This window comes from Stenella coeruleoalba, assembly GCF_951394435.1.
Source record: "Stenella coeruleoalba genome assembly, chromosome: 7".
In the NCBI taxonomy this organism is placed as follows: Eukaryota; Metazoa; Chordata; class Mammalia; order Artiodactyla; family Delphinidae; genus Stenella; species Stenella coeruleoalba.
Genome location: NC_137153.1, coordinates 42,699,941 through 42,725,181, shown reverse-complemented (window position 1 = coordinate 42,725,181; position 25,241 = coordinate 42,699,941). Strand labels below are relative to the sequence as shown.

The 25,241-nt window shown below is 38.6% G+C and overlaps 1 protein-coding gene across 12 annotated transcripts in view; it reads right to left on the bottom strand.

Annotated features, from left to right (window-relative positions):
• UBAP2 (ubiquitin associated protein 2) overlaps positions 1 to 25,241 on the bottom strand; it is a 115,786-nt gene that overhangs the window by 46,882 nt on the left and 43,663 nt on the right. For all 12 annotated transcript variants that reach the window (XM_079926150.1, XM_079926145.1, XM_079926155.1 and 9 more), the window contains exons 3-6: positions 13,563 to 13,640; positions 9,357 to 9,467; positions 6,773 to 6,926; positions 5,294 to 5,371 (exon numbers count right to left, since the gene is read on the bottom strand). In XM_079926150.1, coding sequence (XP_079782276.1) covers positions 5,294 to 5,371; positions 6,773 to 6,926; positions 9,357 to 9,467; positions 13,563 to 13,640 — 421 coding nt within the window. The remainder of the gene's footprint in view (positions 1 to 5,293; positions 5,372 to 6,772; positions 6,927 to 9,356; positions 9,468 to 13,562; positions 13,641 to 25,241) is intronic.

Below are 25,241 nucleotides of genomic sequence, written 5' to 3'. Positions count from 1 at the left end.
ATAAAATAAATAAATTATAAAAAAAAAAAAACGGAAGGAAATTCTGACAAATGCTACAATGTGGATGAACCTTGAGTACATTTTGCTAAGTGAAACAAGCCAGTCACAAAAGGACAAATATTTCATGATTCCACTTATATGAGGTATGTAAGAGTACTCAAATGCAGAAAAAGGTTGTTGCCAAGGGATATGTTAGCCATGCTAATATAACTAAATGTATATTTAATCATGTACAGTTAACTTATCCAGTAGTTCAAGTTAAACTATTAAAAGATACGGTCTTAACAAAAATCTACCCTATCCCCAGAGACAGGGGAAGAGAGGGAAATGTCCTAAAAAGTGGAAGAATTCTAATAATGCATATTAGTGGCTACTATCTATTTTAACACTGTCGAAAGGCAAAGGTAAGACTTCAGGTAAGTCTAAAAGAAGGTTGGAAACTTGGGTTTAAAAAAAAACAAACTTAACTCTAAGAAGAAAGCTTTCAATGACCAAGTTTTGGCAAGACTCCTTACAGTTAAGAGAGGTGGTAGGGTGGGAGGAGGAGAGTCATCATGTAAGAAAACGAATTCACAGGACATAAAACACTTAACTGTAAAAAAAAAAAAAAAGCAAACAAACTTTAGTATGTCCATACAATGGAATATTATTTGGCTATAAAAAGAAATGAAGTATTTATACACGCTACAACATTGTGCTGATATGTGGTAGAACATCAATGAATCTTTAAAACATTAAGCTAGGTCAAAGAAGCCAGTCACAAAAGAGCACATATTGATAGATTCCATTTACATATCATATGTCCAGAACAGGAGAATCTATAAACACAGGAAATAGATTACCGGTTGTTTACTGCTGGGATGGCGGGGGGAGGGGGAAGTGATGAAGGAATTGGAAATTGATACTTAAAGGGTATGGGATATTCTTTTTGAGGTGATGAAAATGTTCTGAAATTGATTATGGTGATGGCTGCATAATTCTAAAAATGTACTAAAAACCACTGAATTATGCAATGTAAATGGGTGAATTGTACAGTATGTAAATTACATCTCAAGAAATTTTAGAGGGCGATAATAAACACTGTTACCAGTGAAGAAAACAGAGAACAACACAACTGCTCTTGATTAAGTGCATTCATGTGCACCCATTCAGTGGCAACTGTGTGACAAAAGGAATATTTAACAGTGGTTAAGTATTAAGAAAATAGGGGCAATTTTTAAAAAAGGATTCTGCTAAAAAATCATTAAACAATTATCTAATACTTGAGCCAGAAAGCAAGATGTACATGAAAGAGAAGAAAGGAATTTATAAAAGAAAAACATATCCTCAGGCCAAAAATTCAAGAAATCCTCCAAGTCCCCTGGAAAAAGTCAGTATCAACTAAATATCTCCATGTCTCCAGAGAGCAGTAGCCACACCCAAGTATGAAACACAAACAAGCCAATTATCTTAAGTAGATTTTAAAAAATCAAATCCATCTTCATGTACATTTTAGCAAGCTAACAAAATTGTTCTTTCCTATTCACCTGGCTAGTTACACTACCAGTAACATTGTTATCTGTGTATATACATTTTCCTATACTGTTATCTGGTACAAATAGCTGTTTTCACCTAACAGCTCGGAAGAGAGACCTGGGTTCTTATAATTGAGAAAAACAACATTAAAGTAAATTATCATAAAGAATAAACCAATGTTATGATAAATGCTAAACCTTTACTCATAGAGGTCTATCTAGTGACTCTGCACTACATCTATGTTGAATAATTGCTCAAGTTTTTAATTGTTTAATATTTATGTCTAACACTGAGAGCCAGAGTAGAAAAGTTGCCCATTTCCCTTGAAAAAAGCCAAAACACAGAGAACAGCTAACCACCTCTAGTGGAGAAGGCAAATCTAAAGAACAGATATCCCCCCTGGGGCTGAACATGTGCAACCTAAAGAAAAATAAGAAGATAGAAAGCAATCCCTTTCCTTCACCCCCAGGAGACTGTAAGCAGGGCTTTGATAACAGCAAATGCACCAGAAACTGTGGGCTCTTGAATTTATCACTGCACACTCTGGGTCATGATCTTTAAGATACTGAGTAGTTCTAAAGTTTTTTGTACAGACAAAAGTTCCCAGATTTTCAGGGCTAGTTCAATGATCAAGATGGTTGCTGTGTTGACCACAAGCTGCCCACCTGCCCAGAGACCTGTACAGCCCACAAAGAGAACAGGGCACTCTGGGGCTTGTGGCTCAGAGACTTAGGACTCAGGCAAGTTGTGCCTCTTTGTCCCTGGGTCAGGGTTTATCCACAGAGATAGGAATACGTCTTCCCCAATCGCAAAGTAGCGTAAATGAGTCAAATGACAACAGCAAATGCCGCAGGGACTCAGTGAGAAAGAGATCTTATTTCGAGTCTTATCCTCATATCTCATATATTAGCTTTTCCTTAGCAAATAAGTCTGATTATAAATGTGTCACAATAATTATTTCAGGAAACAATTAATGGATTCTAATACCAGCGAATAAAAGTCTGATGGGAAAACGGTTATTTACACAGTCTCAGAGCACTCCCCCCCCAAAATATGTATTAATTACAAAGAATGAGGGAGTAACTTTACAAAGGAGAAACTTAGCAGAAACCACTTTCCTTAACTAATCAAAGTTAACGTCACTAGCAATGGGATAAATCTGCATCATGTACCCTCTAACATGAGGTACAGCTATATCATTCTGTGGCATTCCGGCCAAAAACTGGTAACATGAATCTAATCATGAGGAAACTTCTCAGTTTGCTAATCAAGGACATTCTACAAAAGAGATACTTCCAAAGTGTCAAGGGCATGAAAGACAAAGAAAGACTATTCCAGATTGATAAACTGTTCTAGATTGAAGGACACTACACAGACATGGGAACTAAATACTGTGTGTGATCCCAGACTGGATCCTGGACCAGAATATTTGCTTTTTGTTATAAAGAACATTAGCAGGATAACTGGAAATTTTTGAATAAGGCCTATACATTGTATTGATGGTAATTTCGTGATTTTATCATTTTAAGGTAGCTCTTTAAGGCAATATATTTTTTCATAAGAGTTACACACTAAAATATTAAGGGGTAAAATGGCATTATGTTTGAAATGAACACACAAGGGTTTCAGAAAAAAACAGTAATATGTACATACAGAGAGGAAATATAGCAAATGTAGCAAAATATTAAAGCTTGGGGACTCTGGGTAAACACTATGTAAAATTCTGCTGTACTTTTTTATTTCAAAGTAAAATGTTAAAACCGCACCCTAAGCACTTATATGTATATTTTATATTCCAGTGAATACATTTTATTCTGTGAAAAATCTAAGTTGTTCTTCATGTTTGCACTAGCTAAGCTGATCCTTCTACACAGAATGTTCCTATCCAGATTTTCACATGGCTTTCTTCCTCCTCACTTTAAATACCATCTCCTCAGAGACCTCCCTAGGTCCATCTAAAGGAAACCCTATTGGCAGTTGATCACGTCACCAATCATTTTCTTAAGTAAGTCGAACAGTGCTTTTACTTGATTGTCTCTCCTCCTTCCCCACTAAGGATGTGAGGAACCATGTCTTATGCACAGCAGTATCTTCAACAATATAACAGGTACCTAAGTATCAGTTGTTACGTTAAAGACTGATATGTAACCCCAATGTCATAAACATGGATTTTTTTTCATGGACCCATATTTAGAGGCATAATAATAATATTACTATTCAATTACAGGAAATAACCTAGTTGTTCAGCAACTTATTTTAGAGCACTGCATTTTGTAAAATACTTTTTGTACCATGACCCGAGAAGGCATTATAGAAAATTCAAGAATTAAAACTAGAATGTCAGCACCTAGTAGGTGCTCAACAATTAACCTTTCAGTTATATTATATAGGCCATATTCATAAATTAGTTTCCCTGGTGGCACAGTGGTTAAGAATGCACCTGCCAATGCAGAGGACACGGGTTTGAGCCCTGGTCCAGGAAGATCCCACATGCCATGGAGCAACTAAGCCCATGTGCCCCAACTACTGAGCCTGTGCTCTAGAGCCTGTGAGCCACAACTACTGCACCTGTGTGCCACAACTATTGAAGCCTGCGCGCCTAGAGCCCGTGCTCCGCAACAAGAGAAGCCACCACAATGAGAAGCCCGTGCACCACAACGAAGAGTAGCCCCCATTTGCCGCAACTAGAGAAAGCCCACGTGCAGCAATGAAGACCCAACGCAGCCAAAAATAAAAATTAAAAAAAAAAAAGTTAGCTGAGTGGCTTGATTATATTGTAACTTCTTGATTATATTGTAACTTCTTATATTGTAACCCAACGCAGCCAAAAATAAAAATTAAAAAAAAAAAGTTAGCTGAGTGGCTTGATTATATTGTAACTTCAAAAGCCAAGAAGTTTCATCCTGGAACACAGAATTATGTTATTTTTTTACTAACTAACATGGCACATGATGAAGAACTTTATCAAGAATACTCCCAATCTGAGTTTGAGATTGGCATGTACACACTACTATCTTTAAAATAGATAACCAACAAGGATCTACTGTATAGCACAGGGAACTTTGCTTAATATGCAGTAATAACCTAAACAGGAAAACAATTTGAAAAAGGATAGATACATGGGCTTCTCTGGTGGCGCAGTAGTTGAGAGTCCGCCTGCCGATGCAGGGGACACGGGTTCATGCCCCGGTCCGGGAAGATCCCACATGCCGCGGAGTGGCTGGGCCCGTGAGCCATGGCCGCTGAGCCTGCGCGTCCGGAGCATGTGCTCCGCAACGGGAGGGGCCACAGCGGTGAGAGGCCCGCGTACCGCAAAAAAAAAAAAAAAGAAGTACAACTAGAGAGAAGCCTGCATGCCACAACGAAAGATCCTACATGCCTGAACGAAGATCCCGTGTGCTGCAACTAAGACCCAATGCAGCCAAATAAATACATAAATAAACATTAGAAACAAACAAACAAAAAAGCATCATATGGTAAAACACTTTACTATGGGTAAAGTCCAACACAGGAGAATTAATAACTTTTTGGTCAGAGTTTCAAGTTTTAAATTATTCATAGAAAGGGCCTTTCTCAGCTCATTTGAAAACAACCAATAGGTTTCCTCAAAATTACATAATCCAAACACTTCATTCATTGGCATCAGTAAATGAATCAAAAGATTTCAGATCAACCATTCTTTCAGAGTACACTGCCATGGCTTAATGTACTGAGTATATGAACAGCCTGCCTCCTTCTCCCGATCACAAGCATCTCTGTCCGCCTTATTCTGTCTTACCTCTACCACGAGCTCTCTTGCCACGGTCTGAAGGCTTGTCCCCTTGATTGCAATCAATTCCATTCTCTTCACCTCTAACTAAGGAAGAAAAAGAGCACCCCTTATACATAATCAAACTAACAGCTATTACAGCTATTAAAGACAAGGACAAAAAGACTCCCTCCACCCCTCAACAAAAAAAGGTTTTTTAAAAAAAGGTTAAAATTTAACCAAAGGGTTTGGAAAACAAGAAAAACCAAACCAGCGTGGCTCAAAAAACTGAATGACAGCACAACCTGCTTAATTCATAGGTGAAAATTCAAAAAGAAATTAAAATGATGTACCACCTTTATTTTCTGTTTTGACGTGCCCTCCTGTAAAGTAAGTTTACTTCCAAAAAAAAAAAAATACCTTTGTTATGTAACCATACACAACAAAATTTGCTCATTGGTTAAGTTCAAAGCCTGGAAAGGCACAGATTAGCAAACTGCAATACCAAGGAAACACTGAATTCTTGGGGAAATCACTGTTAGAGAGAGGTTTTTCCAGGTTACTGTCCAGAAGATGCCAACACAGTCTTTTCTTCTCCTTATTTCTATATTGGCATTAATGACTCTGTATAATACAGAAATTTTATGAACAATATTGGCACAGCTTGCTCCCCTCATCTCTTTTATGGCTTAAGTATGTGAGTTGTCAGTGAGGCCTTCCTTGGTCACTGTCTTTAAATTTGTCAAACCCGTACCTATAATTCCCATCTCTCTGCCTTTGTTTTTCCCCAGAGCATAATTTTCTACATAATGCCATTAAAATATTACAATATCAATATGAAATGTTACTTCTCTTTTTTATTGTTACATCTCACTCTACCTCCCTTAAAAGATGTTTTAGAAGGGCAAAGATTTCTGTTTTCTTCATTGCTGTATGACTTGAAGACTATCCACTACACTGTAGATACTCAATAAACATCTGTGGTATAAATAAACTAGCAAAAGTCTATGAAGGAACATGTTAAATATTTATCATCATTTAGCCACTTTGGTACGTTTGCATAGGAGGTAGTGTTGTTTTGGGTGAATGATGCCAAAACCTGAGTCAAATGGAGAGAACTGAGAAAAACCTTTCCTATTCAACAACTTTCCTCTTAATCTAAACCTTGCATATATCATGAGTATCCATAAGTGGGGAAGAATAAACAGCTTTAGCTACCAGCCAACAAAAAAATCTTCTTTAAAATTAGACGATGCACTTGATTCATAACAGAAGGCAGTCTTAAGACACAACACAAATACCTACAGCCCAGGTCAGTGCTAATATGAAATTGTATCAGTTAGGGTGCTAATAAACTACTCAGTTGTAGCTCATTACTAACTGTTAACTATACTAACAAATATGGCACTGAAGTGGATTTATAGGCATTCATTGGATCATTCTATCAGCTTTTCAACATGCACGAAAATTTTCATAAAACCAAAGGTGAGGAGAAAGGTCTGTACTTACAGTCTCTCCCACGATTGCCACCTCTTACTTTCCGGTTGTTGCTTCCGCGTCCACGGCTCACTTCTCTCTCACTTCTCTTCTCTCTATTCTCTTTGTTTTCTGAACTTTCTTTTCCAAAATTCTTCTTCTTCCCTCCTACAGTCTCCCATGAAGTCTATCGAAAATAAGAGCATTTATTCAGAGTTACCACTCAAAGTGTGGACAATCATCAAGAGTGTGTGCATTTATCTTTCAGACCTAATTACGCATGCCTTACAGCTTGCATGCCTACCATTTTAATTCTTCTCCATAAACGTACTGTACTCTGATGATAACGACAGCAAATCTCGTTAGGTTCCTGTTGCTACAGAGAGCACAAAAGATTACAGCAACCAGTTGAACTGACAACATACTATATGTTGTCCCACCACAGAGCCTTTTCCTATGCTGATAAGCATAAAGTAAATGTTATTTCCCCAAGCTCCCACTCTATGCCATCCCCACCTACCTCAGTAGTAGCCATGGCTACTGCAGACAACAACAAGGTAAGAAGGCAAACAGGATGAAAGAAAAGATGGACCATGGAGTAATCCTAAACAAACCAGGGTTTCAAAGGACTTCCCCTCTGCCTCTCCATTTTCCCTATAGCCTTCTCATCTCCAAACAGGCAAATGCCTTTTGTGTCTGTATTCAGGCCCTAATTTGCTAGTTTCTCACCTTTTAAGAAAACAACATGCCAGATCTAGCCCCAACCGTGTGACTTCTAGGTTCAAGAGGTAACCAAAGGGCTTCCCTGGTGGCACAGTGGTTAAGAATCTGCCTGCCAATGCAGGAGACACATGTTCCAGCCCTTGTCCTGGAAGATCCCACATGCCGCGGAGCAACTAAGCCCGTGTGCCACAACTACTGAGACTGTACTCTAGAGTCAGTAAGCCACAACTACTGAGCCTGCGTGCCACAACTACTGAAGTCCATGCTCCTAGAGCCCATGCTCTGTGACAAGAAGCCACCGCAATGAGAAGCCTGTGCACCGCCAACGAAGAGTAGACCCTGCTCGCTGCTACTAGAGAAGAGTCCGCATACAGCAACAAAGACCCAATGCAGCCAAAAATAAATAAATTAATTAATTAAAAAAAAAAAAAGAGGTAACCAAAGAGATCTTTATGTAACTTTCAGCCTAGAACCACCTCCTTTAGGTTCAGTCCCAAATGAGGAGAGGAAGCTGAAAGTATTGAGATAGAACTGGCTGATCATGTAAAACTTAAAAGATTCACCCAGCCACCAAAGAAAAGGAGTGATGAATCTGCGGGAGCTAAAGGAAAGGCAACAGGAAAACAGTATTCAAGCCTATCTCTACCATATAAAAGAAAATATGCCCTCCAATTAATGATTTGGAAATATTTCATTTATTCACAGTGATTTTTTTTTTAATAAGAAAGCAGTTAAGCCCTTCAGTTCATTTTAAAAATAAGGGAGAACTATTCTACACTGCATCCATTAGCAATGAGGTGAACATCCCCCATAGTTTATAAAACCCAGCAAATACATGCGCAAGTGTCAGCAAACAAAAACTCTTCAAAATTTTATTTCCTCGCTTAACATGATATATTTTCCCAACAAACTCACATATTTGGTAGTTCATCATGCTGGACCAGTGTAATCTTGCATAGAATTTTACGCACAAATACTGCTATATACTCAAATAACAAAATATTTTCCCAATTATCATTAATTTTTATAATTACAAATTTTATTCTGCTTGTTTCCTATTAAATAAAAATATACTCATTTCAGTTTTGAGCTTGTCACAGTAGTTCATTTTAATACAGCCTGTGCCTAAAAAAGCCTGCCCCTAAAAACGAGAACTCGATTAAACCCAAACAATGATAAGGAAGGCACTTTTTTGATGTGTTCATCTTTATACCCCACTTAGGTGAATCATTATTTGTTTTAATCTGCTCTGAACTGGTTTCCTCAATGAAAAAATACAAATGAAATACTGTGTAATTTCCATGTAGAAATCAAAAGATTAGGGCCGACACCTGCCTCTGGTGTGGCTTTAGCTGCATCCTTCCTAAAATAAAAGGGAGGAGCTTTAGTGTGCATGTGCATTCCTCAAAATTGATTAAGCTTAAAAAATTTTTTTTTCTTATTTTATATATCTGTCAGATTGTCATGAAAATGTGTCTGTAGAATATTCACACATAAGCAAATAGAGATACCAGCAAATCCTGGTTTTCTGTTAGTCTAGAGATATAAGGAGTGGTAAAAGGTGACAATTGAGATGAAGAAACATGAGCTGTGGAGCCAAGAGAAGTTTTTCAGGTGGTGAAAATGTCCACAGGCCCAGATAATTTTGGCAACTGTGTAAGGCTGCAGTAGATGACCAAGTTCTCTTTCAAGTCTTCGGATTCTACAACTTCATGAAGAAAACATACATAACAAAAACAGTCATTTCAGGTTAGTGTTCTTTCTGGACTCAAAACATATATGTAATGGCACCCATAATCCCCCTCTACCACCACCCCCGCATAAGGTGAAGTTGAAAATCTAATATGGAACTGGAGAGAAATCTTAGCATTGCAAATCAATTAATAATACTTACCGTGTCTGAATTCCCTTCCAGCAATATATTGATAGCTTTGTTGACATCTCCATTACAGTCATGCAAAGCCACTATGCATTCATCCTGATTTTTTCCTGTCACTTCCATAAGCTGTTGGAATTATAAGGCAATGATTAGGGAAACAGAAGAATGGCACTTGATATTAATCCTAAGATTCTACTATATAAAGACAGAGATTATGCAATCCTTCCACATGAAGATGGCCTTTTCAACACTCTGAGATTACAATCCAAGATCAGGTTTACCTGTTTTTGGGGGCTACTCCATGTCTTTCGACCAATACTGGTAAAGTCAAGCTATAAATCAACCCTCCTCCAAGCTGACAAAGTATCAATTCTTAATCGGCAGCACATACATACCAACATTCTCAGAATACTCAGGATGAGCTATGTGACTGCTCAAACTAGTTCAATGGCCTGGGACTCCCATATTTCTGAGTTACTCAAATATTAAGTGGAACTATATGTTTCCCAAAGACCAAGCATGAGTATGTGGCCACAATTAGCTGAACATCCAGTCCAACTGTTTGCACTGTCCAACAGTCCAGTTGACTCCATCAATGTTCCATACATGGGCTATCACTGCTTGGATTAGAACACTGCACATATAAAATAATTTTTAACACCCTAAAGTCTCACAATTAGAATTTGGCAAAGCAATCTACAGATTCAATGAAATCCCTATCAAATTACCAATGGTATTTTTTACAGAACTACAACAAAAAATCTTAAAATTTGTATGGAGACACAAAAGACCCTGAACAGCCGAAGCAACCTTAAGAAAGAAAAACAGAGATAGAGGAATCAGGCTCCCTGACTTCAGACTATACTACAAAGCTACAGTAATCAAGACAGTATGGTAATGGCACAAAAACAGAAATATAGATCAATGGAACAGGATAGAAAGCCCAGAGATAAACCCACGCACATATGGTCATCTTATCTTTGACAAAGGAGGCAAGCATATACAATGGAGAAAAGGTAGCCTCTTCAATAAGTGCTGCTGGGAAAACCAGACGGCTACATGTTAAAGAATGAAATTAGAACACTTCCTAACATCATACACAAAAATAAACTCAAAATGGATTAAAGACCTAAACGTAAGACTGGACACTATAAAACTCTTAGAGGAAAACATAGGAAGAACACTCTTTGACATAAATCACAGCAAGATCTTTTTTGATCCACCTCCTAGAGTAATGGAAATAAAAACAAAAATAAACAATGGGACCTAATGAAACTTAAAAGATTTTGCACAGCAAAGGAAACCATAAACAAGACGAAAAGACAACCCTCAGAATGGGAGAAAATATTTGCAAATGAATCAACGGACAAAGGATTAATCTCCAAAATATATAAACAGCTCATGCAGCTCAATATTGAAAAAACAAACAACCCAATCCAAAAATGGGCAGAAGACCTAAATAGACATTTCTCCAAAGAAGACATACAGATGGCCAAGAGGCACATGAAAAGCTGCTCAACATCACTAATTATTAGAGAAATGCAAGTCAAAACTACAATGAGGTATCACCTCAAACCAGTTAGAATGGGCATCTTGAGAAAATCTACAAACAACAAATGCTGGAGAGGGTGTGGAGAAAAGTGAACCCTCTTGCACTGTTGGTGGAAATGTAAATTGATACAGCCACTATGGAGAACAGTATGGAGGTTCCTTAAAGAACTAAAAATAGAATTACCATATGACCCAGCAATCCCACTACTGGCCACATACCCAGAGAAAACCATAATTCAAAAAGACATATGCACCCCAATGTTCACTGCATCACTATTTACAAGAGCCAGCTCATGGAAGCAACCTAAATGCTCATTGACAGACAAATGGATAAAAAAGATGTGGTACATATATACAATGGAATATTACTCAGCCATAAAAAGAAACGAAATTGAGATATTTGTCATGAGGTGGATGGACCTAGAGACTGTCATACAGAGTGAAGTAAGTCAGAAAGAGAAAAACAAATATCGTATATTAATGCATATATGTGGAATCTAGAAAAACGGTACAGATGACCTGGTTTGCAAGGCAGAAACAGTGACACAGATGTAGAGAACAAACGTATGGACACCAAAGGGGGAAAGCGGGGCTAATAGTGGTGGGATGAACTGGGAGATTGGGATTGACATATATATACACTAATATGTATAAAACGTGTAACTAATAAGAACCTGCTGTATAAATAAATAAATAAGAAAAAAATTAGAATTTGGCAGCTATCACAAAACTCACTCCTGGACATACTATTTTCTCAAGTAGCCTCAACAGGGTGCTATGTTTGAAATCAAAGAAATCTCCTTGGTGCATTCCCTTTAACAAGGGATAATTAAGCTACTTAATATTTTCAACACAAGGAACAATCACAGATTAGGCACAATATAGGTTTCTCAGTTATCAGTGAACAAATGTATGATTTAAATATCTGCTGTGTTTTAAGTATCTTTAACTATTTTAGTATGTATCAGCTGCAGTTCAAAACAGTTTGACCCCCAACATCTGAAGCGATTTCTCTGTGGTCACAAAACAATTAGCCTTTCGGGAAGCCAGGTCTCCTGGTCTCATAAATACAGCTCTTTACACCACATCATTCCATCTGATTTCCTCCCTGTGTTACCCAGCAAGGTTCTATACATTCTACAGCTTTCCCATGCTTCAGTCTTTGGATGTCTACTAATAAGGTCAGATTTTTATCAACGATCTATAGTAGGTCAATACCCGTCACATGCAGTTGTTAAGATGCACAGCAGGGACTTCCCTGGCGGCGCAGTGGTTAAGAATCCACCTGCCAATGCAGGGGACACAGGTTCGAGCCCTGGTCCTGGAAGATCCCACATGCCATGGAACAACTAAGCCCACAAGCCACAACTACTGAGCCTGCATGCCACAACTACTGAAGCTCACGCACCTAGAGCCTGTGCTCCGCAACAAGAGAAGCCACCGCAATGAGAAGACCAGGCATCACAACAAAGGATAGCCCCCACTCGCTGCAACTAGAGAAAGCCCACGCACAACAAGCAAGACCCAATGCAGCCAAATAAATTAATAAATAATATTTATTAAAAAAAAAAAAGATTTATAGTAACCTTCAAAACTCCCCCAGTGATTGGATTAGTAAGAGAGAGAATCATCGTTAAAACTTAAAGCTCTGGGGCTTCCCTGGTGGTGCAGTGGTTGAGAGTCCACCTGCCAATGCAGGGGACGTGGGTTCGTGCCCCGGTCTGGGAAGATCCCACATGCCGCGGAGCGGCTGGGCCCGTGAGCCATGGCCGCTGAGCCTGCGCGTCCGGAGCCTGTGCTCCGCAACGGGAGAGGCCACAACAGTGAGAGGCCCGCGTACCACAAAAAAAAAAAAAAAAAAACTTAAAGCTCTGAACTCCTCTACCAGGGCTCTTTTTTGTGTATCTGCTATGCTACTCAGATAAAAGGCGATATAATATGTAGAAGTATGTCTCAAACAATTCATAAATCTCATTCCAGCGAATAAGTTCTATGATTTTTAATAAATAATTTTTGTGGCTTTCCAAAAATATCACCATTAAGTCTAATGACAGCAACTATAAGTAAGAAGAAAGAGTTTACATACTAAAGGGCTAAAATAAAGAGTTCACCAAGGGACTTTCACTCCAAGGAATTACTGGTAGACCTCTACCAAGGCAAAGGTTATTGCTTTGTTTCTAGACTCTTGAAGGGAAAAGAAGTCTTATCAGGAAAGAAGAATGTGCAATTAAAATAATATTATATCAGTGAAGTTCTAAGTGAAGACATCACCCTAAAATTTAATTTTATAACTTTTCCAATCTACGTTTGGGACCACCACAATATGTGAAAAGGCAAATCAGCTCTTCTGTAACACTGAACAAAATTTTCTGAGAACCTGCCATATACTAAATATACTTTCTATGCACAGGTATATACAATGCCACTGTACTTTCACAAATGCTCATTGTTCACATGTAACACTAGTAACTCAGAAAGGTTCTACTGCCAAAACTCCTTCGCTCTAGCCACCAATACAGGTATTTTGATTTTGAATCACAAGTTCAAAATCCAATTATTTACAACTAAGCAAGAAGCATAATTTAAAATAAGAATCTCTAGTGAAATTATCTTTTTAAGCACAGTAAGAATAGATTACAAAAATGACAGTATCCTTTGCCAGAAACATACCTGTTTAACTTTAGCTTCAAACTCTGAATCATTTTTATCAAAGATCACTTGAGCAAGACGCATCTGTTCAGCTGTTGCCTGGAAAAGCACATACAACTGTTCAAGATTGGAGCACCAAAAATACAAGTTAGATGCCAAAATCTGGTATAAACAGATAAAAACTCTCTATCACTGTGGTAACAGAAATACTGACTGACTAAAAAAAAGGACTCTGAATTTAGACCTCTTAAATGTCTACAGTGTATTCCCAAAAGGTAAATAAGCATCAAATTAAATAGCATAAAGGTCCCAGTCCTTTGACCAAAAGACCTGAAGTCCTGTTCATCTTCATTAGCCTTGTGACTCATTTGAATTTTCTTTTTTGAATTTTCTTTCCCCTGGGCAGATGAAGTTACAGCATAACAGAAAGTGGAAGAACAGGAAGCAGTGGAAACAACCGCCAGGATACAGGCTTAGACACAACCTTGCTGTCAAAAAGCAAAAAACCTCTGCTATCAACTCAAAAAAGGTCAGTTCGGAAGGGAAAAGGCTGTATTTATCTAAATAAAAATTATTTTTTAAGTTACATTTTTATTTTTAACCACAATTTTAAAATGGTTTTAATTTAACAGAATTTTAAGGAAGCAACTTTCAAACGCTTAGTCAACTATGTAGAAAACTCTTTTCCAGTTGCTTTTTTCACTCAAAATCCTTCTTAAAAAAAAATTCAAATTACCGAATTTTTGAGGTTTCCTTTTGTAGTATTTCTGGCAATTAAAAATTAGAAAGGTTTTTTTTATTTATTTATTTATGGCTGCGTTGGGTCTTTGCTGCGGTGCGCGGGCTTTTCTCTAGTTGTGGTGAGCGGGGACTACTCTTGTTGCGGTGTGCGGGCTTCTTATTGCCGTGGCTTCTCTTGTTGCGGAGCACAGGCTCTAGGCGTGCGTGCTTTGGTAGTTGTGGCTCGCGGGCTCTAGAGCACAGGCTCAGTAGTTGTGGCGCACAGGCTTAGTTGCTCCGTGGCATGTGGGATCTTCCCGGACCAGGGCTCGAACCCGTGTCCCCTGCATTGGCATGCAGATTCTTAACCACTGCACCACCAGGGAAGCCCAGAAAGATATTTTTTAAATGAGGAAACTTTGGGGAATTCCCTGGCAGTTCAGTGGTTACAACTCCGTGTTTTCACTGCCAAGGGTGTGGGTTCTGTCCCTGGTCAGGGAACTAAGATCCCACAAGCCATGTGGCACAGCCAAAGAAATAATAAAAAATAAGAAATTTGAAAAAGGTAACTCTTGTGCATCAGTTAATAGTAACATACCAACCATTGCTAGCTAAAATCTTTACTAACTCCCAACATAAATATTTTTAAAGTTAAATCATTTAAATTACTGAATGAGCTTGGGGGGGAGGGGAGACCCACCAAGTGCTAATAATAAACAACTTTTTAAAAATATATTTATGTATGTATGTATGTATGTATGTACGGCTGCATTGGGTCTTCATTGCTGTGTGCAGGCTTTCTCTAGTTGCGCAGAGCAGGGGCTATTCTTCTTTGCAGTGTGCATGCTTCTCATTGCGGTGGCTTCTCTTGTTGCGGAGCACGAGCTCTAGGCGTGTGGGCTTCAGTAGTTGTGGCACGCAAGCTCAGTAGTCGTGGCTTACGGGCTCTAGAGCGCAGGTTCAGTAGTTGTGGCGCACGGGTTTAGTTGCTCTGCAGCATGTGGGATCTTCTCGGACCAGGGCTCGAACCCGTGTCCCCTGCATTGGCAGGCTGATTCTTAACCACTGTGCCACCAAGGAAGTCCCAACAAACAACTTTTCACCTTTGCTTTTAATATAGATTCATAATAATCTCAATGGGGGTGGAGGGGGAGAGGTTGTTAGTGTTTTTTACAATGTAAAAACGCTTCTCACAAGAGCTTTCCAGTCCATGTTGTTCGTTGATTATACAAGCTCCCACTACCTTTGGTCTGTTCCCTCCAATCCAATGGCCAATCCTTTCATCCCAACCTATGCCTGGTGTGACCTCAGTTGTAGTGTTACATTACACCCAGAAAGATGTTTGTACAGTTTCTACACACACGGCAAATTTTACCTCAATCCTAACCAGTATATATAAGGGCCTTTTTTACACACACCCTCAAGTGAGAAGTCCCAATGCAGCAGCCAAAGGGACCAAGGTATGAAATAACTGAATGAAGTAAAAAGGAAAACCAAAGGGGAAGGTGAGTTCTGGAAGACGGCACTTCCACGTTATACATTTGAGCTTTGGGTAGTGGCAACCTTTTATGAAAGTAAGCCACTGGGATAAAAAAACTATATATATATATATATAAAAACTGAATCACTCTGCTGTACAGCAGTAATTAACACAACATTGTAAATCAACTATACTTCAATAAAAATAAAAAATAATTTAAAAATTAAAAAATAATAAACTAAAAAGAAAAAAAGTAAACCAATGTGGCCCTTAGTGCCAAAACCCTGCATGATTAATTTTTGCCCATTTTTCCTGATAGCAATCACTTCTACTCTGAATTTCAAATCTAGAAATTGTACCTCAACACATATTCATTGAGCCCTGCTGCAACCCAAGCAATATGAATGTTCATCACTTACCATTAAATTTCCTTAAATTACAAAATTTTCACAAAGCCCACAAGAAAATAACAGTGACCCATAAGGTAACTATCTAATACCAAAAACTATTTATTTGGTACTTACATATTTTTCTCTTATATCAAAAACAAAATACTAATCACACTACTTTGTAGGAATACATAATCAATTGTAAATACCTATATCATAATGCTTATTAGCTGCATACAAGTCTACAGGATAGGTCTTGCATTTTACTTACTCTGAATTCTTCATTACTACCCAAACACTACAGGGAGCCATTGTTACACCTAATACATCCAGGATAGCTTTCTTAGAATAAATACAAAGATGTGAAACTACTAGGTCAAAGAAGTATATAGAAAAATGTTAAAAGTAGTTTCATACCATCTGCTCAAAAATGCTCTTCACAAAGGCTGCAAAACTTTATACTCAATTAACAGTGTAAAAGAGCCTGCTTCCTCAAACTCCAGTCTAAAAAAATGCAAATTTAACCAATTAAAAATGATCTCTATTTGGTTTGATTTTTACTTCTTAGATCATTAGAGTAATCTTTTAAAAATACACTTACTGGGACTTCCCTGGTGGCGCAGTGATTAAGAATCCGCCTGCCAATGCAGGGGACATGGGTTCAAGTCCTGGTCCGGGAAGATCCCACATGCCGCGGAGCAACTAAGCCCGTGCGCCACAACTACCAAGCCTGCACTCTAGAGCCCGCAAGCCACAACTACTGAGCCCACATGCCACAGCTACTGAAGCTGGTGCGCCTAGAGCCCATGCTCCCCAACAAGAGAAGCCACCGCGATGAGAAACCCGCGCACCACAACGAAGAGTAGCCCCTGCTTGCTGCAACTAGAGAAAGCCCGTGCACAGCAACAAAGAACCAACACAGCCAAAAATAAATACATAAATAAATTTTTAAAAAATAAAAATACACTTACTAATATGGCAATGATAAAAAGACTATAAGAGGGAGTAGTAGAGCCGAAAACATCTTCATTTTGCAACCATCACAGTAAAGCCTATTTCAAACAAGAATCATCAACGAATGCTGATTCTAAAGGGGAAAGCTTGATGAGGAAGAGGTTATTTACACATGGTCTCAAAGTGTCTCCACAAAGATTATTTTTTAGTTGCTGGCAGAAATCTAGTAAACAACAAATTAGGGGAAATGGGAAAATCTGGACTCAGTGATCAAAATTAACATCCTCAGGGAGGGGCAGAGAGACATCACGTGACTCTACATATGGTACTCAGAAATACTCAATGTCAGTTAAACAGCATTCTTGAGATCTATAACCTGAATCTCATCAGAAGGAAACATCAAAACACAAATTCAAATTGAACATTTTTTACAGTAATTGGCCTTCTTCAAAATTGCTATTATTTCAGAAGACCAAGAAAGGTTAAGAACAGTTCCAGATTAATGAAGACTAAAAAAGCATGTCAAGCAAAGGGGATGTGATGATGCTATACTGGAAGAAGGAAACGTGCTATAAAGGACATTACTGGAGTAACTGACATTACTGGAATAAATGAAAGTTCCACATTGACAAAACCGGAATATTAACTGTAGAGAAAGAACACTGTAACAATGATACATTTAAGAAATTTGATAGTGGAATTATGTTTGTATAAAGAAACATCTTTGTTCTAACTTTATAGCAAACCTAAAATCCTGTGGACAACAACGACACAGGATAAAACTAGGTGACAAGGTATCCCTTACAAACCTCAAAATACAAAGAGGAAAAGAAAAAACAACAGATACAAGATCTGCATGGTAATAATTGTGGCAGAGGCCAGCACTGGGGTGTTTGACTGGCCTAAGAACAGGAAAACCCCAAGTAGCCAAGAGGCACTTACTGGAAAGTAAGGTGGGCCAATTTGAGCACAGCACCTGGCACTATAGGGTTTTGACAACTCCAAGAGCAAACTATGTGTGAGGATTGCAGAAAGGTTTAAATAGGCTGGGGTAGTTACCATCATAAACTACTGAAACTAACCAGCTAAGGTTCCCATCAAGAGAAAATACTGGGAGTAAAATCAAAACTGGGCCACATATATAGAAAAATCTAAAAAAGTCCACACTGAGGGAGGAGAACAAAGACAGGAAATCTCAGAAAGCAAGCCAACATAATTATTCAGAAAAAGAGGAAACACTATGAAATTAGAAAAGCCACTTTGAACCATGGTGCCATGTTAAAGTCCAAGAAGACTCATTTCACATAAAAATGAGCAATAGAAAATTAAAGGTCAAATCCCATACAAAGTTACTATAAGAGAAAAAGAATATAAGCAGATTAATACCCACCAAAACCAATGACAGTACACCAAAAAAGGTGCCTAGGAAAAAAGCAAAACTGCTATCTTCTGTTTCAAAATGCACTAAAAGACTGAGCATGAAGAAAACAATAAAGACGTAAAAGAATAACATTTTATATCTAAGTTTTTCTAATTCAGAAATGAAAATGAAGACTAAACTAGAAGGAACACAAAAATAAACTTAACAGTTAATGCTACAAGAGAAATAAAAGGTGAAAGAGGAAAAATACTTTAAGTAAAAAATTTAAAAAAGGAAAAAGAAAAGATAAAAGAATGGTAGAAAGAAAGTGTCAAATGTTGAATGTAGGCAAAAGACAACTCAACCTGAATCTGTGGAGAATACAAGTCTCTGAAGAAGACAAGGACAGAAAGGAAACAGTACAAATGTTTAAAGCTAAAATTCAAGAGAAATGTCTGGAAAGCAAATAGAATAATGTTCAAATTTGTGAAAGAAAACACACCATACTTAAGAACATCAACCCATAACAACCCATACTGAGAAATTTTCTAGTAAAATATCTGGACTCTAAAAAATATCCATCGTGCATGTAGGCAGAAATGACAAAAGACTTACAAGGGAAAGAAATCAGTGTGTCATTAAACTTGTCAAAAGCAGTGCTTTATGCAAAAAGAAAATTAAGTAACATTTTAAGATACTCAAGTACAGAAAATATGAGCCTAGCATTTATAGAGAGCAAAACTGACTTTATGCTCAAATAGAAAGGGCATAAATTGTTACCAGCACGGAAGAAAACAGGAAAAAGGCTTATTCTCATGAGCCTTTCCTGAGGAATCAATAACAGCATTGGCTTCAAACAACCAAAATGACTAGAGATACTGACCTAAGTATTAATGGTGACTGTTAAGCATATACTTATTGTAGAAGTAAAACTAAATGATGTCTCAAATGGAGAAAGTACAGTATACAATGGGCACATGAATAGGGTATGTAGATACAGTATAATATTTAAAGGGGGGTAGAGGGGGAATCTTACAAGTTTCAGATGGAGCTTATCGGCTGATTCAGGTGCAATGGGTACCAAAGGCTGTACCCTGGAGCAGTGGGTGCACCAATCTGTCCTTCAGGCTGGCATTAGCAGCCACAACATCATTTTTTCACTTGAGGACCACCTCTATCAAGTAAAATTTGCTTTCAAGGCTATTAATGGAGGCGGTCTTGTATTAAGGCTCTCACAGTGAAAAACCAAGTAGTAACCATCATAAAAGAAAGCAGATAACAAGTTACTAAATTCCAGCAGAGTGACTAACTTATTCTAGATAACCAAAAACGCTGTGTCATGAAATAATGGAATGACCGCTGACAATGGTTCCCAGGTACAGAGTCACATTATGAGACAGCAAACAGCAAAAAAAGGATGGCTATGAGATCCCTGTTTGTGTCGAAGAATTGTAGACACTTACTTCCCAGGTCCATACACAGAGTGCCTCTTGGTTGTTGAATAATTTTCACCAATACTAATAAAGATCAAGGCCCTCAGATGTGCAAGTGTGATCATCCTGCAAGTTACTATCAGTTTAAAAGCTACTACAAAAGAAGCTGAAGCAAATAAACGAAGCAGTTTCCTTGAAATTTCAAGTCGGCAGAAATTATTCAGTTAGACATTTGTTCTATCAACTGAATTCAAGATAAAGTTTAAAATTCTAAATTCAGAACATTTTTACAGAATCAGAGACTGATACACACGTTGTTGCTCCAGCAAAGGATGTAAACATTTATATCAGGACTCCCCTGGTGGCGCAGTGGTTAAGAATCCGCCTGCCGGGCTTCCCTGGTGGTGCGGTGGTTGAGAGTCCGCCTGCCGATGCAGGGGACACGGGTTCGTGCCCCGGTCCGGGAAGATCCCACATGCGGCAGAGCGGCTGGGCCCGTGAGCCATGGCCGCTGAGCCTGCACGTCGGGAGGCTGTTGCTCCGCAACGGGAGAGGTCACAACAGTGAGAGGCCTGCGTACCGCAAAAAAACAAAAAAAAAAGAATCCGCCTGCCAATGCAGGGGACATGGGTTCGAGCCCTGGTCCAGGAAGATCCCACATGCCGCGGAGTAACTAAGCCCATGCGCCACAACTACTGAGCCTGTGCTCTAGAGCCTGCGAGCCACAACTACTGAGCCCACGTGCCTAGAGCCCATGCTCCGCAACAAGAGAAGCCACCGCAATGAGAAGCCCGCGCACCGCAACAGAGTAGCCACCACTTGCCCCAACTAGAGAAAGCCCGCACGCAGCAACGAAGACCCAACGCAGCCAAAAAACTTAAATTAAAAAAATATGTATATATATAATTATACCATCCCCTGGTTCTGAAGAAACTAGTATTCTCAGTGTAGAAGTGATCAAAATGTAATATAAAAGAAGTGAAAATCCTGTAGTCCTGAATTTGAACTATCAGCATTACTAACTCATAAGGCATTTTACTTTTAACTGTCCACTGGAGAGACCTATAAACAATGACAAGCCCAGTAACAATAAACATCAGTTACCAGATTGAGGTCTCTAAGTGCCATTTCCTACTAAAAGATGCCAGGATTCCTTAGAGCAATGTCTGATCTAGGTACACAGCAGGAATTATACAAAATAAGTCTGGAATAACTCATCATACCAGTTTATGAAGAAACCATCAAAGATTACTAGAAAGTCAAAAAGCCCTCAGGAGCCAATTTGAAGAGACCTGGCCAAAGATAGGATAATTTCAACTTCAAAAAGGGTAATAACTAGAAATAACTGAAATCCTTCAAATGTTTAAATTCATAGGTTCACAATAATATTTTTAATACTAATTATTCACCTTTGGAGAATGACAGGTAACCAAGTAATTACTTTAAAAACCTGTAAATAGGGGCTTCCCTGGTGGCACAGTTGAGAGTTCGCCTGCCAATGCAGGGGACACAGGTTCGTGCCCCGGTCCAGGAAGATCCCACATGCTGCGGAGCGGCTGGGCCCGTGAGCCATGGCCACTGAGCCTGCGCGTCCGGAGCCTATGCTCTGCAACAGGAGAGGCCACAGCAGTGAGAGGCCGTGTACGAAAAACAAAACAAAACAAACCTATAAATATACTCTTCAAATGTGCAATGGTCAGGAAAAACAAGGAAAGACTGAAAAACTGTTGCAGATCAGAAGAGACTAAGGAGACATGAAAACAAATCCTGGAACAGAAAAGAGAACTTGGGACTTCCTTGGTGGTCTAGTGGTTAAGAATCTGCCTTCCAATGCACAGGACGCAGGTTCAATCTCTGGTCAGGGAACTAAGATCCCACATGCCATGGGGCAACTAAGCCTGTACACTGCAACAGAAAGATCCCACATGCCACAAGGAAGATCCCGCGTGCCACAACTAAGACCTGACTCAGCCAAATAAATAAATAAATATTTAAAACAAGAAAGAAAAGAGACCTTAGTGGAAAAACTAGGGAAACCCAAATAAAGACTGTATTAATTTAATAATATTGTGCCAATGTTATTATCTTACTCTTGACAAATAATTATATAAGACAGAAGTTAGTAAACTATAGCCTAAGATCTGATTTTTGTATGGTGTGCCAGCTAAGAAAGGTTTTAAAATTTTTTAAATGTTGTAGGGACTTCCCTGGTGGTCCAGTGGTAAAGAATCTGCCTTCCAATGCAGGGGACACGGGTTCGATCCCTGGTTGGGGAACTAAGATCCCATATGCCATAGGACAACTAAGCCCATGCGCCACAACTACTGAGCTCAGGCGTCTCAACTAGAGAGCCTGGGTGCCGCAAACTACAGAGCCCATGCACTCTGGTGCCTACACACCTCAACTAGAGAAAACCCGCAAGCCACAACTAGAGAGAAGCCCGCACGCCACATTGAAGAACCCGCATGCTGCAACAAAAATCCCTCATGCCCCGCAAGCTACAACTAAGACCCAACACAACCAAACATAAATAAATTAAAAAAAAAAAATGTTGTAATACAACAAAAACAAAGAAGGAACATGCAACAGAGATTGTGTGTGGCCTGCAGAGCATGAAATACTTGCCATCTGACCCTTTTTGGGAAAAGTTTTCCAACATTTGATATAAAATGTTAGCATTAAGGGAAGATTGGTACATGTTGTAGAGACCTCTGTATCATTTTCCAACTTTTCAGCAAATCTTCCAAAACACTCATTCCAAAACAGTTTTTTAAAGAAAGAAAGAATAGAAACTACAGTAGAAATAAACGAAATAAACAAGAGAAAAACAACAAAATTGACAAACCTTTTAGCTAGAACAAGCAAGAAAAGAGAGAGAAGCCTCAAGTTATTAAAATTAGGAATGAAATAGGGAACATCACTACAAACTTTAGAGGAATAAAAAGGATTATAAGAAAATAACCATGAACAAGTGTATGCCATCAAGCTGGATAACCTAGACAAAAATCAACAATTTTGTCTAAAAAGGCAAATTCCTAAAAAGACACAAACTACTGAAACTGACTCAAGAAGAACTGAAAATCTGTTAACAAGTGATTGAACTCGTCATCAAAGAAGTTCCCAGAAAGAAAAACCCAGGCCCACATGGCTTCACTGGTAAATTCTACCGAACAATGAAAGAACATCAATCACCAATTTTTCACAAACTTTCCCGAAAAAATAGAGAAGGGAACATTTTCTATATCATTCTATGTGGCCAGTATTACCCTGATACCAAAAGCAAAGACAACTAGAGAAAAATATCCCCCCACAAAATCCTAGCAAACCTTACCATACCAGCAACTTACCAATATGTACAATGACCACGTTAAGTTTACCCTAAGAACGCAAGGTTGTTTAACATTTTAACGTAATACACCATATTAATAGAATAACAGACAATACCCACATGATTATTTCAGTAGACATAGAAAAAGAATTTGATAAGATCCAATACCCTTTTAGGATAAACAAACAAAAAAACCCCAACAAATCAGAAATAGAAGGGAACTTCCTCAACCTAATAAAGTCAACTTAAAAAACCTACAATTTAACATTCTACTTAATGGTGAAAGACAACTGAAAGCTTTCCTCCTAAGATCAAGAACAAAATAAGGATGTCTGTTCCAGCCATTTGTACTGAAGAGTCTAATCAATGCAATTAGACAGGAAAAGTCCTTAGGCAATTAAGCAAGGAAAGTAGAATATATGCATGAACTAAATTCTTACAGCTTTAAAATATTAGTACACACAGACACACACTCTCTCAGAAAAATGCTAAAACTTGAGAAGAACACATTAAAAGTATTATACAGGATAGGGCCAACAGCAATTTGGTAAATAACCATCATGAAACTATTCATCCATGAAGCATTATCTTTCTATAAAATCAAAAAGTTTCTATTATAAAAATTTTTAAATCATAAAGTAGAGCTTCTGTTTTATCGCTAGAAAGATCTTAAGAGGTAGTAATACAGTTCAACTCCATACTGTACCAAGTAATTTACTCACGCTTTATGCTAGGTGTTACTGGCACAAACCTCCTAACTACCAGAGGTGTGTAATACCCAGTATATCAATCATGCTGCCTCCCAACAAGGGAAGAAGCTATTTGAACAGTCTAAGAATGCAGTCATGACAGTCTAGGTTAGTGTGGCCACAAGAAGGAAGGAATGTAAAAGGAGATGTTTCTTCTGTCACTTTACATTTGAAGACTGAGAAAAGTGACTACAACATGCACAAGAACTGGGAGAACCCAGTCTGCATTAGTCATAGGAAATCTTCAAGAATCAAATGAAAAGAGGCACAGAGAAAGATGGAAATGAGAGTTCCAGGCAAGGTGGAAAGCAGTCAACGGTACATTAAGAAAATCACCAGAACTCTAAAGCAGGTGTCTGTACCAAGAAAATAAAATGAGGGACTTCCCCAGTGGTCCAGTAGGTAAGACTCTGCGCTCCCCATGTAGGGGGCCTGAGTTCGATCCCTGGTCAGGGAACTAGATCCTACATGCTGCAACTAAGAGTTCGTATGCCGCAACTAGAGCCGGCATGCCGTAACTAAAGATCACGCATGCTACAGCTCAGACCCAGCACACCCAAAATAAACAAATAATTAATAAATAAATAAATATAAAATAAAAATTATGTTTTTTTGAAAAATACAATGAGCAGAACTTTCTGGGATGAGGGTGATGTTCTGTATCTTGATAGGAGACTGGGTTACACAAGTATATGCATCCTACAAAAAATGATCTGATACACTTAAAATGTCTGTATGTAAATTTCACATATAAAAAAAGAGAAACCTAGATAAATATTAAACTCTAGTTAATGATACATAAGCTAAAGTGTTCAAGGGTAAAGTATGTCTTCACTTTGAAACGCATCAAAAAAAAAATAAGATAGCATGATGGATAGCTAGTCAGATGTGGTAAAACAAATACAGCAAAAAAGGTAATTGTGAGTGTATGAGTATTTGCTGTACAACTCTTTCAGCTTCTCGTTATATTTGAACATTTTCATAATAAAATGTTAGGGGGGAAAAATTTCAGCAGATCAAAAAAAGAGGTCTGGAAAAAGGTCAAAAAGAAAGGGCAAGGGACTTCCCTGGTGGCGCAGTGCTTAAGAATCCGCCTGCCAATGCAGAGGACACGGGTTCGAGCCCTGGTCCAGGAAGATCCCACATGCCGTGGAGCAGCTAAGCCCATGCACCACAACTACTGAGCCTGCGCTCTAGAGCCCGCGAGCCACAACTACTGAGCCCATGTGCCACAACTACTGAAGCCCACGCACGTAGAGCCTGTGCTCCGCAACAAGAGAAGCCACA